We start from the raw sequence: 15,406 nt of genomic DNA, 5'->3' as shown, positions 1-15,406 counted from the left end.
ACTTTGCCACCCACAATGAGTCCGTGTGTGTGCTCGTGAGTGTGTGTGTTCACTTGTTTGTGTATCCCATGTGTTTCTCGCTGAATTGCATGTGTTCCTTTTAAGACATGCTTCTAGTTTGCATCTTGAAAGTTTTACAGTTAATACGTGTGGGGTGGTGGGTTGGGTTTGTGTTTGAAAGTATCTGAGTAACTTATTGCTTACCCAGAGTGCTTTGGCAAGTTGGCCTGTATGATGCTTCTCCTCGTAAACTATGACTCTTCCAAACTGTATGCGTGTAGGCCTAGGTTTTGAATAGCTCATCAGGTTCAATACTTGATGTGTGTGCGTTCAGTCTTTAGTAAGCACGTGTGCTTGAGTGACTTTCAGTAAAAGGACGTTGTTTCAGATGAGGCTGAAATGAGGTGTGCAAATATTCCTTAATATTATGCCTGTTCTAGCCTTTGTTACACATACTGACTCATGTGCTGCTGCAACACTTGGGGGGGGGGGTTGAGCAACAAGCCATGGGTTTCCTCAAACTTTCGGGAAGTGACCTCACTCAGCCTTAGGCAACACAGAGGCTGTGATATCACAGACAGGAAATGCCACTATTGCCGCTAGGCACAATAGCTGCTTGTGCTCTCAATGAACAAAGCAATAATGCTCAGCTAGCCTATGTACAAAATATACAGAAGATGACATAGTCTATTTTAAGAGCGTTAAACATTTCACAAGGGTTATCCTATATGGAATAACAATTTTTAAAGGAATGGTTTACCCAAAAATGAATTTCTGTCATTTACTTACTCTTTTGTTGTTCCAAACCTGCATAGCTGACTTTTTCCAGGGAATACAAAAGGAGATATTTAGCAAGCTGCTTCCTCTACAACAAATTAGCAAAAAGGATGCTAAAAGTAGTTTACCTGATGAACAGACAGAGATATATATATATATATATATATATATATATATATATATATATATATGTGTGTGTGTATATGTGTGTGTGTGTGATGTATATATATATATATATATATATATATATATATATATATATATATATGTGTGTGTGTGTGTGTGTGTGTGTGTGTGTGTGTGTGTGTGTGTGTGTGTGTGTGTGTGTGTGTGTGTGTGTGTGTGTGTGTGTGTGTGTGTGTGTGTGTGTGTATGTGTGTGTGTGTGTTAGTCCACCCAAAAATGAAAATTCTCTCATCTACTCACCCTCATGCCATCCCAGATGTGTGTGAAATTTTTCTTCTGCAGAACACAAATGAAGATTTTTAATAGAATATCTCAGCTCTGTAGGTCCATACAATGCAAGTGAATGGTGACCAGAACTTTCAATCTCCAAAAATTACATAATTGTCTTCAGAAGCGATTTGCTAGGTGTGGGTGAGAAATAGATCAATATTTAAGTCCTTTTATAAATTTCCACCTTTGACCAGCCCCGTCCAGTAGGTGGCGATATGCACGAAGAATGCAGTCGCCTAAAAGCAAAAGAAGAAGAATGTGGAAGTGAAAGTGGAGATTTATAGTAAAAAAAAGGACTTTGATCTGTTTCTCACCCGCACCTATCATATCACTTCTGGAGACTGATTTAACCGCTGGAGTCGTATGGAATACTTATATGCTGACTTTGTAATTTTTGGGGATTCAAAGTTCTGGTCACCATTCACTTGCATTTTGAGGACCAACAGAGCTGAAATATTCTTCTAAAAATCTTCATTTGTGCTCTGAAGAATTACGTAAATCTTACACATCTGGGATGGCATGAGGGTGAGTAAATGATGAGAGAATTTTCATTTTTGGGTGGACTAACCCTTTAAACTTGTAATTGTTGATGAGTAAATGATTACCGTTCTTTCTTTCTCAGACGGAGGACTCTCCCAGTCCAAAGAGACAGCGGCTTTCCCAGCAGTCTGTACTGGAGTTTAACTCGGCCCAACCTTCCACACCCTCACCACCAATCAGACCATGGGAGCTTCCACCCAGTCGCAGGCCACACCCCTATCCCCACCCACACTACCACCCAGAACGTTGCAACACACCTGCACGGCACAGACGCAGGTATAGTCATGTTTGTGGATTCATTGTAATGATGTCAGCTGGGATATTAAGGGGATAATTTTGTATTGACCATATATTTTTTTTTTTGCCTATTACTCAGCTAATTGACAAATAAATAAAAGGTAGGGCTGTCGATTTAATGCCTTAATTCAGTGTGATTAATTTGATGATAAATGATGCGTTAAAAATGTGAATCATGTCTCCGGACTGTAATAAGGAAGATTCCTGAGAAATTCAAGTTTGAATTACCACCTGTTTTCTCCAGTGGGCAGTAAGCGAAACTTCAGCTGTATAGACAACGCACAGCTTATACAGAGAACAAAACAACCCTTCACCAGACAGCACAACACGAGGATACATTCCTGCGTTCAAAACACAGCTTGATGGAATGCAAATCCGAACTAAGGGACCTCAAGTCGTGTTCTAAGTATTAAACTATGTTTAACTTGACACAGTGACCTAAAAATGGTACGTTTATGACGCGATGCAACCAAAGTGACACTCCACAAGCATCCGTCTGACGCAGGTGTACATTGACGGGTCCTTAGACAAGCCCTCATAATAAATCTCGGACTGATTGACATTCAATTGCAAAATGGATTGCTGTGAACGGTATACTATTGATTGGCTTATGTTCAATAATATGCAAATAAACAATACATTGGATTCTAAAGCCGCTTTTTGTGATGTCTTATCAGTGCTTAACTCTGCAACATTAATGTAATGCATTTTAATTATCTGTATCTATCTATATATGTATATATATTATTTGTAGGTATTTAAAGATAACTGGTTATAATTTTTTCATTATATATTGAATTATTGTTATTTGAGGAGCTTTCTTATCAAATATTTATATATGCGATTGCGATTAATTCGATTAATCGGGGACACCAAGTAATTAATTCGATTAAAAATTATAAGCGATTGGCAGCCCTAATAAATGGGTATGAAATATTGATTTAAGGATAAATTAAATACTTATATTATGTGAGGAGTGCTACAGAGACATGAAACTAGTACAGTGTAGGAAATTGGTTTTCAGGGACAACGGTCAAGTTTGTAGTTTAGAAATTATTATACCTAAATATTTGACCGCAGTATGCCTTGATTGACCAATCGGAATAGAGCGTTTCAGAGAGCTGTTTAATAATAATAACGGCTATTATTTCATTAGAACAGAGATTCAGTGCCACCAATGATGGTGTTTTTATTGTTTGTCTTATTTTTAAATGTGACTCTCTCTTTGCAGTCCTCCAGTGCGGCGTCAGCGTGGCCGACGGGAGCGTTTATCTCGACACCACCCCCCTCATGTTTCCCCGGGTGGGGGGCAGGACGAAAACTACCGCCACCCTCCTCACCCACATTCTCTTCATCCCTACGGCCAGCCACCATCTCACCCTCCACCCGGCCTTGATGAGCCCCGGGCCTTTCACCCCCCTACACTCTCGCCACGGTTATTGCATCCTCCGCAGCAAGGCGCCATGGTGATGGACCTCCATGAACAGGTTATAGATTTGGGGCGGGAACTCGGTGTCTCAGTGGGATCTTTGGGAGATGCTTTAGTGTGGTTTACAACTGAGAAGATATTAAGCAGACTTATATAGTGTTACAAACTATCAGGTACTTATAAAGTAGGTAAACTTGTCTTAATCTATTCCTTTAAAAAAATAAAAATAATCTAACCAATACCAAATAAATCTCACCAAATAACCAAATATATAGTAAACCAAATACAACTAATAAAACTAGACTACACTTACATTTTAAGCAGAATTTTTTTTATATATACAAAAAAACTTAATATGAAAACAGTTAATATTAATCTAAATACAAATTAAAAATACTGAACGGTAGTAACTGCTTGATTTACATAAACTCTCCAAACGAGAACCGATTCACTAAAATAAATAAATCTTCCCAGCAACTGAGCTACAGAGTCAAGCTACTGAAAATATATAGTAACTTCACAGAACTGGTCCTATATTATACATGAATGCTAATGTTATATTTATTTTGTAGGTTCTATTTATAGTTTATTTATTAATAGTTTTTATTCGTATGTGTGTGCGCGTGCGTTTCAGCTCCCTCAGGGTACAGTGCCGGTATCATACACTGTATCTCCAGTGCCACCCCACGGTCTGCCCGCTCCCCTCTGCACAGGACAGCATCTCCCAGCATGCTCCTCTCAGCAGCAGGTGCCTCCCTGTTCTGTGGTCTTCAGTGGACAACAACACTATCCAATCTGTAGCGTACCGCCTCCAGTAAGTATTGTGCGTGTGTGTATGTATGGACACAGAAGGATATAGCAAGGTTGTGAAAACATGTAACATTTCCTGAAAGGGTTGTTTGATAATTATTGGATTTGTTTGAATCTGCTGCCTCCCAGTGGTGGGAAGTGGTCAGAATCCTATTGCAATCTCTGAGGTTGCAAGTCCTGTGTGTGATGACGACAAAGTATTTATTCTCCACATTTGCAGTCTCTTACTGATCAACAAATACGTCTACTTTATCATGCACGATGGCGGTAAATATAACATTGTCCTGCCCTAATGTAATGGATACAGAAAAAGTTCAAATGAAACCACTCTAAGTTGTTACAATTTCACTAATGGCTCATATTAAAGATGGTCTAAATCGATTAAGTTGTCTTTTCTGCAGATGTTGCCGGCGTGTTCGGTGCAGCATTTGCCTGTGCCGTTCGCGTTTCCCTCTCTTCTCTCCAGTGATCCACCCTTCCTGCTTCATCCTCCTCATCTCTCACACCATCCGCCCCACCTCCCCCCACCTGGACAGTTCTTACCCTTCCAGACACAACAATCTCGATCTGTGAGTATACACTCACACTTGCATGCTACATCGCTATTTTGAAAGAATTTGGGATAAATTGGGATACTTAAAAATGTAATCTCATCCTCACATAGCATGCCCATGGACCATTCGAAGCGTATTGTAGACTAAAAAGGGCCAAAATCGATTTCGCCAGTTTCATTCTGATTTGCTGCCTCAGTGAGATGAATAAAAGTCTTTGCAGTTGTGTAGTGCCCAGCCAATTAGTTTGGAATTGGAGAATTTCACGAGCTCTAGCCATCTTACTGTCCAATATACTGGGACTAAATAAATATATATATATCTATATATTAAACACAACTTTATAGGTATAGTTCAGCTAAAAGTGAAAATTCTGTCATTTACTCATTTAAAAAAAAAAAAAAAAATTTCCAAGTACTTTGATAGTATAATTAGAACAGACTTGCTGACAATCAGAAAACTAAGAGGGGTGTGTGTGTGTGTGTGTGTGTGTGTGTGTGTGTGTTTTGCACTAATAGCCACTGCAGAGGATAGAGAATGAGGTGGAGTTGTTGGGTGATCACCTGTCTGTAGGTGGAGGGTTTAACTACCCTCACTCGGGGCATCCCAGCCCTCTGCCCCCTTCCACCCCACTGCAGTTCCTCTCCCATGAACCCCTGCACCAGGAGCTCTTCGGAGTGGTGAGTGGTCTTCACACTTTATCACCTGCTTAATGCTATACTTTATCTCATAAGCTGGTTTTCTATCCACATATTTTAATGCACATTTTGGGATATCGCATTAAAACTGCTGGATGGAAACACCAAGATTCAAATAAAATCTCAAAAATGCTTGAGGTGGATAAATGTTTTATTTGATGAGAAGAAATGTGCATAAACTACGATGGAAACACATTTACCGAATAAAATCCTATTGGATTTGTTAGTAATACAAGATGCGTATCAAAAAAGTCATGTGACTAAATAGTTTGTTATTGACTGGACTAACCAGTGGACCAATCATCACATCTGAAATGTTGCTCTGGTCATCCTGAAATAACAGTGTCCTGAAAATCCAAAGCCTGAAAAGAGTTTGCAGAGCAAATAAGTCGAATACAAACTTTAAGGGATAGTTCACCCAAAAATGAAAACTCTCTCATCATTTACTCACACATCTGGGATGGAATGAGGGTATGACTTTCTTCTGCTGTACACAAATGAAGATTTTTAAAACAATGGTGGCCATCCCTTTGAAGCTTTATAAAGGAGATAAAATCAGCATATAGGTAATCCATAAAACTCCAGTTGTTTATTCAATGTCTTCTGAAGTGATCCAGTTGGTTTTGGGTGAGAACAGATCAAAATATAACTCCTTTTTCACTCTACATCTTGCCATTACAGTCTCTAGGCACGATCATGATTTCAGGCTCGATTACACTTCTTAGTGCTTGATGCATGCGCAGAGCAGTAGATGGCGCTATAGGAACTGTAATCGAGCTTGAAATCATGATCGCCAAAGAGACTGCTGTCAAGATTTATAGTGAAAAAGAGTTACATTGTGGTCTGTTCTCACTCAAAACCAACTGGATCACTTCAGAAGACATTGTTTTAAACCACTGGAATTTGATGGATTGTTTATGCTGACTTGATCTGCTTTTTGGAGCTTCAAAGGCCTGGCCACCATTCACTTGCATTGTGAGGACCAACAGAGCTTAGATATTTTTCTAAAAATCTTCATTTGTGTTCTGCAGAAGAAAGTCATACACATCTGAGATGGCACGAGGGTGAGTAAATGATGAGAACACTTTCATTTTTGGGTGGACTAACCCTTTAAACTGTGCCGAAGAGCAGGTTTGACGCTTCTGAAAAATAGCATTTAGATCCACACGGTAAATTCATAAGGATGGAGGAACGCGCACACACACGGTGCTTACAGAACTGTGTGATGCACTTTTGCTCCCAGACATGAGAGGAGTTCTTTAGAGTGTTTTGACTGTCAGAGGTGCCCAAACTAGGGCCCGCAGGCCAAAGTTGGCCCGTGATGACTTTTGATTTGGTCTGCCTTGCACAGAACTGCCGTGTGTTCAATGTGAGGAGATGCGCTGTTCTTAAAGAGACAGTAACCATGTTTTAAGATACGTTTACATTTAGTCGTTTAGCAGGCATTTTATCCAGAGTGACTCACAAATGAGAAAGAGACACAACATACATAAAAATTATATTGAAATCAATTATGTGCATTGTGCAAGTATAGGACACTTGATGATTTTAATTTTAGAGTTACTGTGTGTTGCAGTATTTAATTTTAAAATAATACAGTTTGATATATGCCACGTTTACTTTTGGCCCACTGCCCTCAATCAAGTTTGATTTTTGGCCCTTCATAGGAAAAAGTTTGGGCACCTCTGGTTTACGTGTTATAAACCACAAGTATTTTATTAAAAGAGTCACAGTGGCTAAAATGTTCCCGAATGTGACTTTTGTTCTTTTGAACACATGGGATGGTTCAATTCTTAATTGTTCTTGCAATATTATGGGTTTTCACCAATTATTTTGCTACTTTGATAGAATCATAGTCACTAATGTATTACGGTTTTATTTTTCCTAATGTGTCTCTCTAGCCATATCCCCACTTCATGCCTCGAAGAATCACAGGCCGACGCTTTCGCTCTCAGCAGGCAGTACCTCCACCTCCTTACCACCCAAGTCTGCTGCCCTACTTCCTGTGAGTTACCCAAGCACACATCCACCAGAATGTTGTTGGAGAGCCATAACCTGATCCATAAGTCACTATTTTTCTTTTGGGCAGATCTGTTCTTCCAGTCCAGCCAACAGCAGTAGGTCCAGCCATTAGCCTGGAGCTGGATGTAGATGATGGAGAGGTTGAGAATTACGAGGTTAGAGTCCACGTGTTGTACACCTATTTACACAAAGCTAATACAACCATGCACATTTTTTTTATATTTATTGATATACAGTCCAAGAGATGAGAGAGAGAGGGGAAAGGGATGGGGACATTTCGGGCTGGACTTGAACCCAGGTCTTCTGTGAGCATGAAAGCTCAATATGCACTCGCACTGAGGCTACCGCTCTGAAAATAAATTTTATTGATCTCGGGAAACATTTAGTACTTAGAAATTGTGTTCTTTCAAAGACACAGGTCAGAATTTATTCATTAGTTTATTCGCATGTGTATTTATCTTTTCCTCTTTTTATAGGCTCTGTTAAACCTTGCTGAGCGTCTTGGAGAAGCGAAGCCTAGAGGTTTGACCAAAGCCGATATCGAACAGCTGCCTTCCTACAGATTCAACCCAAGCAACCATCAGTCTGAGCAGACTCTGTGAGTACAACACACAAACTAACAAATACACATACAGAAATGGGTAGTTGGCAGCTTTTATGGCCAGACTGCAGGTCAAGCCTTTTTAAAGGGGTAGTTCACCCAAAAATGCAATCATCATTTACTCACCTACATGTTGTTCCAAATTTGTATGACACTTTTTTTCCCCCATGGAACACAAAAGGATATGTTGGGCTTGGGCAGAATATCTGGCTCAGTCACAATTCACTTTCATTGTATGGGGAAAAAATGCAATGATAGTGAATCGTGACTGAGGCTAAAAGATGAAAGGCGAAGTTAGGAAAAAAATGCATGGTGTTTGTAATCTACCCATCTAAAGGCTACTTTATACTTACTGGGCGAACAGGCTTCGCTTATTTCGCCTACAAATGATGACGAAATGCAGTGACGTTATTGTTCTGCCAATGCGTTTGTTTGTTGATAGTTTGTTTGGGTAGCTCAGTGGTAAAATACGCTGGCTACCACCCCTGGAGTTCGCTAGTTCGAATCCCAGGGTGTGCTGAGTGACTCCAGCCAGGTCTCCTAAGCAACCACATTGGCCCTGTTGCTAGGGTGGGTAGAGTCACATGGGGAAACCTCCTCGTGGTCGCTATAATGTGGTTTGTTCTCGGTGGGGCACGTGGTGAGTTGAGCGCGGATGCCGTGGTGGATGGCGTGAAGCCTCCACATGTGTTATGTCTCCGTGGCAACGCGCTCAACAAGCCACGTGATAAGATGCGCGGGTTGATGGTCTCAGACGCGGAGGCAACTGGGATTCATCCACTGCCACCCGGATTGAGGCGAATCACTACGCCACCGTGAGGACTTAAAAGCGCACTGGGAATTGGGCATTCCAAATTGGGTGAAAAACAAGGTTGTGCATTGTATAAACGCAGGTTTGGTACGCCTAGTGCTTTAGTTCATCCAGAAGAAAAAAGTTCTGCTTCTTCCATAGTATAAATCAGGCTTAATGCTCCTTCCTCTTCCCCTACAGGTGCGTGGTGTGCATGTGTGATTTTGAGTCTCGTCAGCTTTTGAGAGTACTGCCCTGTAATCATGAATTCCATGCCAAGTGTGTCGACAAATGGCTCAAGGTGAGCATGCCTTTCTTTGTTTTTACACTACCATTCAAAGGTTTGGAATCACATTGAAAGACACTTTAGTTTTGGAGAGAAATTGCTGCTTATGCTCACCAAGGATGCATAAAATTGGTCATAAATACTGACAAAAACATTATCTATGTTGAAAATTGTTAAAACTGTTTGAGCTATTTTATTTTTTGTTCTTTTTTTTATAAAATGTTACCTATAATGGTAGTTCTCCATTTTAGCATTTATAACTCCAGTCTAAGAAAATACCTAATATACATAAGAGACCTAAACTACCTAAGTGTTACCAGATCCTGAGGAAATTATTCAAATGTGTTAATTTGGTGCTGGAGAAACATTTCTTATTATTAGAACAGTTGAAATCGGTTGTGCTATTTAGTCATGTTTGAAAGTTGCAGTACAATGGCTTTTTTGAGTTGCTGAAGTTCTGTGTACACTTAAATTTCCTGTCACTTTACACTTCTAAGCCAAATTTTAATGTGAGAAAATGGCCAAAAAGAAACAAATTTCTCTCTCAACCCATCAGTTAATTGTTCTTCTAAGAGATAAAGGCTATTCTATGCACCACTGAAAAATCAAACTGGATCTGACTAGAATAGAGAGAAATGCACAGCCCAGATGCCCAACATGACGACAAGTACATCAGAGTCTCTAGTTTTAAAAACAGACTCCATACAGGTCCTAAATTGGCAGCTTTAATGAGTAGTACATGCCAAACACCAGTTTCATCTACAACAGTGATTAGAAAACTCTGGGATGCCAGCCTCTTAGTCAGAGCCACGTCTAACACTGGCAAATAAGAAGAAATGGGAAGAATGTGCAAAAGAACTTAAAAGATTGAGTGGTAAATGATTAGACATAAGTATTATGAATGGACGAATCGAAGTTTGAAGTGTTAAAGTGCTGCTGTTAGAAAAGTCAGATCATGAGGTCTTTGAAAAGTGTCATACAAACCAATTTCATCTTTAAGAAGTGCTACAGAAAATGGGATGCACACTCACCTGAATATCGTAACAAACTGACTGCTAGTGTTAATGCTGCAAGTGGAGGATATGTGGATGGACCAAGTTTGACAGCATGTAATGAACACAGAATGGAAATGGTCATTCTTGATCAGTTTAAAGCATCCTTGGTGGAAATTTCTTTTTCTTTCATAAACATACAAATATCATAGTGATTCAAAACTTTTGAACAGTACCTGTATGAATTTAGGAAATTGGGGGAATGGGGTATCGGGTCTACCGATTTAAATGGCACCATTTGGTGGGTTTCTAAAGAATAACACCCATGCACAAAGTATAACTCTTTCTCAAATGATTATCCATACATTTCTTAGACCTACATGACAATCAACCTTCCTCTGTCTTCTAGGGAAACAGAACCTGTCCTATTTGCCGAGCAGATGCCTCTGAAGTCCAACGGGATTCCGAGTGACACCATTCACAGAACACACACACACACACATACATGCACACCACTGTACACTTCTCTTTCTTTGTTACATTTAAATTAACTTCCACGTGCATAATTACTACTTGCACACAAATACTGCTGCAAACAATTCATAAAAACTTTATGCATCAAAATAATTTATTTGATATCTATAGAAAAACACACGTGTCCTTTTGGTTGTTTGATCACTAATTCTTTGAGTGGAAGTCCAAAGATTCTGGTTCATATTATCTGGTTCTGTTTTTTTTGTTTTTTTACACGTGTGTGTGTGTGTGTGTGTGTGTGTGTGTGTGTGTGTAGTTTAGTTCTCTTTGAGGGTGGTCTTGTGCGAGTGAGTGAGTGAGTGAGTGCACTAACATTCCCAGCTATGTGAGCACACTTCGATGTGGTGGTCTTTACGAAGGTTAATGTTGTGAGCATGGGCTTTTATATTTTACCAACAAATTTAGCTATATATAAATATGTATGTATGTATCAATTTAGAGGGACAAATGACAATTCATAAAGTTGTTTTTTAAATGACAAAAAAAAAAAAAAATGATGGAAGTCTGTTTTTGTTTTTCCACAAATGAAAAAAGATGGCAAAAGATTTAAATTCTATCTATACATGAAGAGGAGCTTTTGGGTGGGTCTTGCTCAATTATGATTTAGCAGTCTTTAGAGAATTGGAATACTGTGAGGTGTGTCTGCTTTTGTGTGAAAGAGAGTGTGTGTGTGTATTAGAAAATCAGTTGTGTTATTTATGTCTTATGTGTGGTACAGAACACTGGCTTTCCACTCTCACTTTTATTCTCGTCTGTGATTTGCCTGAGGATGCGCACTGACATGGCGTGTGATTGGTTTGGAGGGGCAGTGGAATGTTCTTATTAAATGTGCTGTTTTCTAAGGTTGTTTTTTTTTTTTTTTCCTCTATCCATCCACTCAGTTTATCTGCTGCAACCTTTATTCTTCAGTTTTCTTACGCTACTTGTCATGTTTCCCAATCTTTTTACCATTTGCAAAAATGAAACAAGAGTTTTGGATCGGTTATCTCTCTTATTAGTTGAATATGATTTCTAAATTCATAGCCAAATCTTGCAGATTGAAGCCACTGACTGTGTAAACAAAGCAGAACATTTATAAAGATGTGGGATTAAACTATCACCACTTTGCTCATTAAACACTTAGGGCACTATAGCGTCATTTATTATTATCAGGTGGCTTTCTAGACACAGATAAAAGCACGGTCTTGGCCTTAAGTCATGCATTTTTTTAAGGCCAGACTGAGGTTTCATCTTTGCTACAAAGTTACATTTTCTAGGCTGTACTCTTGAGTTAAGCTCCCATTTTTTGTTTTTTCATTTTGATAATTATTTGGTTTCATATGCCTTAAGATTCAGTAACTGGGGTTTGAGGGGGAGTGTGCACACATGCCTGTTTAAAGTAGACTGAGGTTACATTGTAGCGTTTCTGTTTCTTTCAAAAGGGAAGCACATAGATTTTGCTGGGCAAAAGGGAGGGCAAAACACAGACACAGCTGATGCTGCGTGGGGAGAATGCTTGTAGAATTGAAGTATTAAGTACCTTCCCTCTACATTTTTGTCTTGCATGTCAATGCATCCCTTGGTCTTTTAGCAAATGGTTTACATCTCTTTTCCTTTTATCTGTTGTTTTGCTCTCTCACTGCCCTCTCTATACATTTAGCTTTTTTTTTTTTTTCAAAAATGACCCTTTAGCACACCCACTCTCACAACCTCCATAAGGCTGTTATAACCATTCATGGCTATGTGCGTTACTTTATATTGAATGATTGAGATCTATCTTATGATCTAGAGGGGGTGTGTGTGTGTGTGTGTGTGTGTGTGTGTGTGTGTGTGTGTGTGTGTGTGTGTGTGTGTGTGTGTGTGTGTGTGTGTGTGTGTGTGTGTGTGTGTGTGTGTGTGTGTGTGTGTGTGTGTGTGTGTGTGTGTGATCATATTATGCCATGCATTGTTAACATTATGAATGGATATAACTGCCTCTGTCACACTATGCAGGCTCTATGACTGGTGTAGAGAGTGTTAGTCTCAGAGCCTGCAGTGTCTTGATGAGAGATGCCTTTAAACCATTCTCCAGTGTTGTCTGCTTTAGTGTCATAAGTCGATGACCACCTCAGAATTTTGACTTCTTTATCTCTTTGCAAACAAATGTGCATTACCTTACCTAACAATTGTCATTCGGTGTTATAGGATTTTTATTTTTCCCTGCTTGGTACAATAGCAGTTACCTCAGTTTTACTATTTGTTTTTTCCCTATTCTTTTGCGAAACCAATAAGAGAGCTTATGAATTCTCTGGCTTTTGTTAATTGGTTGTTTTAATTCTACCATTAAAAATACAATTGTATCATTTAACATGTTGTAGTTTTGTATGTATAATATCTGTAACCAAAATCATTTTAAGGCTTGATATACATTTTTTAACAGACTTTTTTTTTTTTTTTTTTTTTTGAGCGATAATCCTAGTAATGCTTTACTAAGTAGTGTAAATGTTTTTTTGTTTTTTTTCTTTGTCTCTGACCCCTATTCCCAGTCTATTGGATTTCAAAGGGTGGCTCAGTAATAAATGTATAATGTTCTCTTCCACATCTTGATCCTTTCTGTTCTTCAATTTTTCCATTCTTATCTCTTTGTCTGTGTTATCCACATTCTCATGTTCGGGTCTTACTGCTGTATTAACTTGGGTCATAGCCATAGGGATGAAATTGGCAGCTAAGTAAATTAAACATTGGTTATAGATCACAATATGTTACCTCACTATACTGTATTGCTATTCTAACTCAAAACAATACAATTTTAGTTACTTTTTTTCCACATTAATAATTTGGGGGAAAGAAAGAAACCGCCACTTCGAGCAATTGTGTGATAAAATGAAACCTACTGTGGCAGTCGTTAAATACAACCTATTAATTTTTGTCCAAAATGCAAACTCGGAACAAGTTAATAAATATAAGTCTATAACTTGTTTTATTTCTAACAATGTCTGTACAGATCCTCCGGAGAGCTAGACTGTAAGGGGTTTTGTTCTACCCTGTTTTTAGACACTGATGTTCCTATGGACACTCAATTAATGTTGTCATGACCCTTACTTAATTGAATTTGAGAGTTTTTACAAGCAATTTAATTTAATTTATTCAGATGAAGTCCATTCAGACAACATCATTTATTTGGATTAGGTCAAATCAGTGTACTGGAGTAGTTTTAACTCGATTTTAATAGGTTTGTTTAAATTAAATGTGTTAATGTTTAACTTAAGTTTCTTATGTTGGTCCAACTTGATTTATTTTATTAATCATTAGGATATGCCAGGTAAACAAGTGTAAGGAGAGTGAAATTGTTGCACTGTCAATTTGCCAAAACTCCAGCTTAACTCTTTTTAAATACCAATATAACGGAACATAACCGTTAACAAATCTCCTATTCTCGTCTTGCTCAAAAATGCATAAAATAACACTTAATTTCAACACCCCATCTAGTCCCATACAAAGCATGCTGAGAAATGGAAATCCCCTGCCCAGTTTCATCAGTGCTACAAAAAGTATTCATGTAGTCCAAACTCAAATAGATCAAGTTGACTTCAGTTTTTCAAATTTAATTGGATAGAACGCAATGAAATCAAGTTGTGACAATGTTCTAGAGTTGTGTTGCTTTAGTTCATTTAAATTAAGCTGAACAACCTGTAAAAATCTTCTTTTTTTTTTTTTTTTTTTTTGAGAGCGAAAGTAAAGCAGAAAGTTCAGCACTTGTGTACAAAGCACTGAAAATCCAATGAAGATGAATGAGAAACCAGTGAATAGCAATATTAATTTATCACCAGGACCTATCTGATCCCCACCCCTAATAAATAAACACTGTTCTGTTAATGCCGAAAGACATCCAGATAAAAGTGGATAATTGCAGTGGCAGCTAGATATGCTGATAGCATATACCAACATGTGGTTGGTATACCAATTGCTTCTCAACAGGCAAGGCTTTACATTAACATTGTCCAAGGCAAGTGTGTCCTAAAAGATTCCGACAACTGAAATGTCAAAATGTTCACTTGTAATTGCATCTAAGGTTTGATTACAGATTAGCGATGAAAGCACAAACAACTTGAATGAGTTGGGGCATGTAAAGGTACAACTATAACACTGAGTATGCTTTAAATTTTTGAACAAACTATAATCTCTTTTAATCTCATTTTAAAGTTATCAACAAATGAGGATTTTTGCAGTGCACATTTGACCAAAGAAAATATTTTCAGGTTTTTATTTTTCATGTAATAGTACGCATTAGACACGCATTCGGTTCATGGACTAAGGGGCATTTGGGGAGACTTTCACAAGGATGTCAAGCCCACACTTTTCTGCTGCTGGAGTGACAGACACCCCTGTACTGGAGAGATGGACCGGAAAAGCCGAAACAAGGCAGGTGCAGTGGAGTTCTTGGTTGATTTCAAAAACCCAGTTCAAAACATGCCATAATAAAGAGACTTTAACTGAAAGATTGATCTGTGCTCTCATGACAAGGATTGGGGCATTTATATCGGAGCATAAGTTTATAATAGTTCACTGACTAGTTAACATTTAAATACTTCGCTCAAAACGTATACATGCATTGATTTGTTTATTAAACCCTTTTCCGTTGCATTTAGAATCCTTGAAAACAGG

The 15,406-nt window shown here is 38.5% G+C and overlaps 1 protein-coding gene across 3 annotated transcripts in view; it reads left to right on the top strand.

The window, feature by feature from the left end:
• The window catches only part of LOC127445056 (E3 ubiquitin-protein ligase RNF38-like), a 50,160-nt gene extending 36,820 nt beyond the window's left edge, over nucleotides 1-13,340 (top strand). For 2 of the 3 annotated variants that reach the window (XM_051704791.1, XM_051704793.1), the window contains 10 exons: nucleotides 1,856-2,049; nucleotides 3,302-3,557; nucleotides 4,134-4,313; nucleotides 4,696-4,878; nucleotides 5,379-5,540; nucleotides 7,460-7,563; nucleotides 7,648-7,735; nucleotides 8,057-8,178; nucleotides 9,173-9,272; nucleotides 10,659-13,340. In XM_051704791.1, coding sequence (XP_051560751.1) covers nucleotides 1,856-2,049; nucleotides 3,302-3,557; nucleotides 4,134-4,313; nucleotides 4,696-4,878; nucleotides 5,379-5,540; nucleotides 7,460-7,563; nucleotides 7,648-7,735; nucleotides 8,057-8,178; nucleotides 9,173-9,272; nucleotides 10,659-10,721 — 1,452 coding nt within the window. In that variant the 3' untranslated portion in view covers nucleotides 10,722-13,340. The remainder of the gene's footprint in view (nucleotides 1-1,855; nucleotides 2,050-3,301; nucleotides 3,558-4,133; nucleotides 4,314-4,695; nucleotides 4,879-5,378; nucleotides 5,541-7,459; nucleotides 7,564-7,647; nucleotides 7,736-8,056; nucleotides 8,179-9,172; nucleotides 9,273-10,658) is intronic. The other variant, XM_051704792.1, reaches the window with a different exon arrangement.
• The last annotated feature ends 2,066 nt before the right edge of the window (nucleotides 13,341-15,406 follow it).

This window comes from Myxocyprinus asiaticus, chromosome 8 (assembly GCF_019703515.2).
Source record: "Myxocyprinus asiaticus isolate MX2 ecotype Aquarium Trade chromosome 8, UBuf_Myxa_2, whole genome shotgun sequence".
NCBI classification, from domain to species: domain Eukaryota; kingdom Metazoa; phylum Chordata; class Actinopteri; order Cypriniformes; family Catostomidae; genus Myxocyprinus; species Myxocyprinus asiaticus.
The sequence above is the reverse complement of the archived record's forward strand: the minus strand, read 5'-3'. Positions and strand labels throughout refer to the sequence as shown.